Source organism: Rana temporaria, chromosome 3 (genome assembly GCF_905171775.1).
Source record: "Rana temporaria chromosome 3, aRanTem1.1, whole genome shotgun sequence".
Lineage (NCBI taxonomy): Eukaryota > Metazoa > Chordata > Amphibia > Anura > Ranidae > Rana > Rana temporaria.
Window position 1 is genome coordinate 131,418,983 of NC_053491.1, and position 3,820 is coordinate 131,422,802.

Genomic DNA, 3,820 nt, shown 5'->3' on the forward strand with positions numbered 1-3,820 from the left:
TATTTTTACAAATAAACTGATTTTTTTAAATTTCACTTAAATTTTTTTTTTTTTAAATACACTCATACTGACGGTGAGCATACATCCCTACTATCCTTAATGTACAGAGATTAGTAATAATTGGCTGGCCTGCACAGGATCCTGTTGGTTTTTATTATACTTATTTGCAGCACTCTTATACACATTTTCTAAGACAGTATTTTACATGTTTGAACTAGTCGAGGTTGAGAACTCTAGACCAAGCCCGGCCTAGACCCACTGGATTAACTCCCCTTCATAAAACTGTGTGTTCGGATTGCTTCTGCAAACAACACATTCATCAAGGGGGCCGGGGAGTCCATAATCTGTGAAGTCTACCCTAGCAAAGATACCCAACAATACATCTACTTTTGGCTTGTATATCTCCTGTCTAGAGTGACACCTTACCAAGATCAGCGCCATTTTCACTACATAATTAACACAATATCTCTCTCTCTCTCTCTCTCTCTCTTTCTTTCTCTCTCTCTCTCTCTCTCTCTCTTCCCCCCTGTCCCTCTCTCTCTCTCTCTCTTCCCCCCTGTCCCTCTCAATCTACTCCACCTCTCTCTCTCCAACTCCCCCTCTCTCGCTCCAAAAAACTCCTCTCTCCAACTATCCCCCCCCTCTATCTTAACCTCTCAACCCCTCTATCTCCACCTCCCCCCTCTCTCTCAACCTCCCACTCTATCTCCCCAAACCCCCCTCTCACTCCACTTATTCCTCCTTCTATCTCCACCTCCACCCCCCTATCTATCCACTTGCCCCTCTCCACCTTTCCCACTTTCTCTCTCTTTATTCACCCTCCCCTTCTCTCTCTCTCTATTTCTCTTACCCCCCCCCTCTCTCAACCGCCGTTACTCTCGCTCCAACCACACCTCTCTCTCACTCCACCTCCACATCTATCTCTTCCCATCTATCTATCTTCACATCTCTCTATCTCCACCTCCACCCCTCTATCTCTCCACCTGCCCCTCTTCACCTTTCCCCATTTTGCTCTCTTTCGCCACATCCCCATCTCTCTCTATTTCTTCCCCCCCCCTTTAGTTTTTTCTATGAACTTCCCCCCTCTCTGTCTCTCTCCACCTCTCTCTATTTCTCTTCCTCTCTCTCATTCTTAATCTCCCCTCTCTCTCTCTCTCAACCTCTCTCTCTATATTTCTCTTCCTCCCTTTCTCTCTCTCTCGAACCTTTCCTTCCCTCTCTCTCCACCTCTCGCTACAACCCCACCTCTCTTTCTCTCTCAACCTCCCCCCTCTCTCTCTCTCCACTTATCTCTATTTCTCTTCCTCTCTCAAACCTTTCCTTCCCTCTCTCTCCACCTCCCCCCCTCTCGCTCCAACACCACCTCTCTCTCTCCACCTCCCGCTCTCTTTTTCCCAAAAAGCCCACCTCTATCTCAACCTCTCTCCCCCCTGTATCTCCACATACCCCCTCCTTCTCCATCTCTACCCCCCTCTCTCTTTCTTCACTTCACCCTCCTCTCTCTCACGACATCTCTCTCTCTATACTTCACCCCTCTATCTCTTGTATTCTCTCTCCACGTCTCTCTTTATCTACACCTCCACCCTCTATCTACCCACACATCTTTATCTGTTTCTATTTACGTCTCTCTCTCTATCACCACCTCCACCCATATATTTCTCCACCTGTCCCTCTCCACCTTTCCCCCTCTCTCTTTAAATTGCTCTACCTCCCCTCCATCAGTGAACCCCCCCCCCCTCTTTCTCTCTCCACCTTCCCCCCTCTAGCTCTAACCTCTCATCTCTCTAAAAACTCCCACTCTCTCTCTCCCCATCACCCCCTCTATCTCTAGCTCCCCCCTCTGTCTCACTTTCTATCTCTCTCTCTCCCCACATCTCTCTCTATTGCCACCTCCACCCCTCTCTCTATCCACCTGTCCATCTCTCTACCTTGAAATCCCTCTCTCTCTCAACACCTCCCCCCTCTCTCTCTATCTATCCACCTCCTCCCCTTCTCTTTCCTCATCCCCCCTTTTTTAAAAAAAATTTAAATTACCCTCTTACATTTTTAAATTAAATTTTTGTATGTATATATATTTATATTTAGTTTATTTAAAATTAATAGAAACATAAAAACTCAATTTATATGATAAAATACACAGACATATTCATTATACTCAAGTCATTGTTGGTGGATGTGCTTTTATATATTATTTACTGTTATTTATTTTATATATATTTATATATATATATATATATATATATATATATATATATATATATATATATATATATATATATATATATATATATATATATATATATATATGACACACACACACACACAATTAAAATATAAAATATATATATGTTTTTAATTATATTAATGGAATTAACTACAATTCTGTTTCCATAAAGTTGTTGTTGCTGTCAAACCATAAAGTATGTACAATATTTTTCTTAATATAAAATTAAATTTGATGTCTTATATTTTTAGCGAAATATAATTGTGGCGCAGCTGTTGGCTAGATTTGAAGGAAACGAAAATGAACAAGCATTTCCTGTAAACCCAACATTGACAGATAGTGAAGAGTCTGAATCAGAAGACGGTAATGAAGACCGATTAGGCAACACAGTTTGGTGTTCCTGTGATTGCTGCATCCCAATGGCTAGCCAAATTGAGTCTGTGTGCTGTCGTGAAATTACAGCAATTGAAGCTAGTATCCCAGAGGGAAGCAGTTGTATAACTAGCGCTGACATTTTTCAATCGCAAATAGCAACAGAGGCACATGTAAGACTAACATGTATGACAATGCACCTTGACGATCAACCGATTGTAGATGCAGACAACAATCGGTAAATATTTTATTATAAATGTTAATGTTCTTTTTTTCATGTCAAATGTGTATTCACTATACTGATTTTTATATATATATTTAAACAGGAGATTAAGAAAAACAGCGTACCGGTCATTCATCGCTTGGATCTATGGATATTTAGGGAAAGGAAATAGACGAGTTATTCCCTCTTGTGCCGTTAAAACTATAAGAGAAGTTTTCCCAGATCCAAACGCAACTTACGTAGGATTTCAATATGCACAAGACTACGATGCCTATGAAATGGCTTTCCATTGAAAACATTTTTTTTTTTTTTTTTTTGTGTGAATTTTGTTTTGGTTAATAAATCTTTATTTTTTGTTGAATTTTTTTAAGTTTTTGATTGAATAAAAATTGTTAAATTTTTAACAAAATTTTTTGTGTTTGTCTTTTCTTTATGCATTTAATTTATTGACTAAATATATACATTACTTTATTATTAAATTAAAAAAAAAGAATAAAAATAATTATTTTAAATTATTTTATTAAAATAACAGAAATAACATTTGACTAAAAATATATAACAAAACATTTGAATAAAAATATATAACAAAACATTTGAAGAAAAATATATAACAAAACTTTTTTGAACATTGTGATTTATTTTTTCCAAAAATAAATGTCTATCAAAATTTTATTTTTTTTGTTTCAAAAGTAATTATATTTGGCTAATACAATATTTATTATCAACATTATTTTTTAAATTTGGAGAAACGAGTCATATGTTCTTTCACAAGTACACTTGTTTCTGGCCTCTCAACTGGAGCTATGTTCGCTGGCATTTGTCTGTTTTTTGATTTCCAAGAACTTGCGAGTTTTCCTTCAACAATGGAAATCATGTCTGCCATAATATTTATGTTATGTTGGGTGTCCATTTTCTCATAAACATTACGTACTATCCATTTTTTCCTTCCCCTTGGAAATTCAATATTTTTACGTTCCACAAGAACTTCTTGACCACTTTCA

General features: G+C 37.6%; 1 protein-coding gene across 1 annotated transcript in view; it reads left to right on the forward strand.

Moving 5' to 3' along the window:
• LOC120930313 (P2X purinoceptor 7-like) overlaps nucleotides 1-3,125 on the forward strand; it is a 3,803-nt gene extending 678 nt beyond the window's left edge. The window contains exons 3-4 of the mRNA XM_040341524.1: nucleotides 2,476-2,834; nucleotides 2,923-3,125. Coding sequence (XP_040197458.1) covers nucleotides 2,476-2,834; nucleotides 2,923-3,112 — 549 coding nt within the window. The 3' untranslated portion in view covers nucleotides 3,113-3,125. The remainder of the gene's footprint in view (nucleotides 1-2,475; nucleotides 2,835-2,922) is intronic.
• The last annotated feature ends 695 nt before the right edge of the window (nucleotides 3,126-3,820 follow it).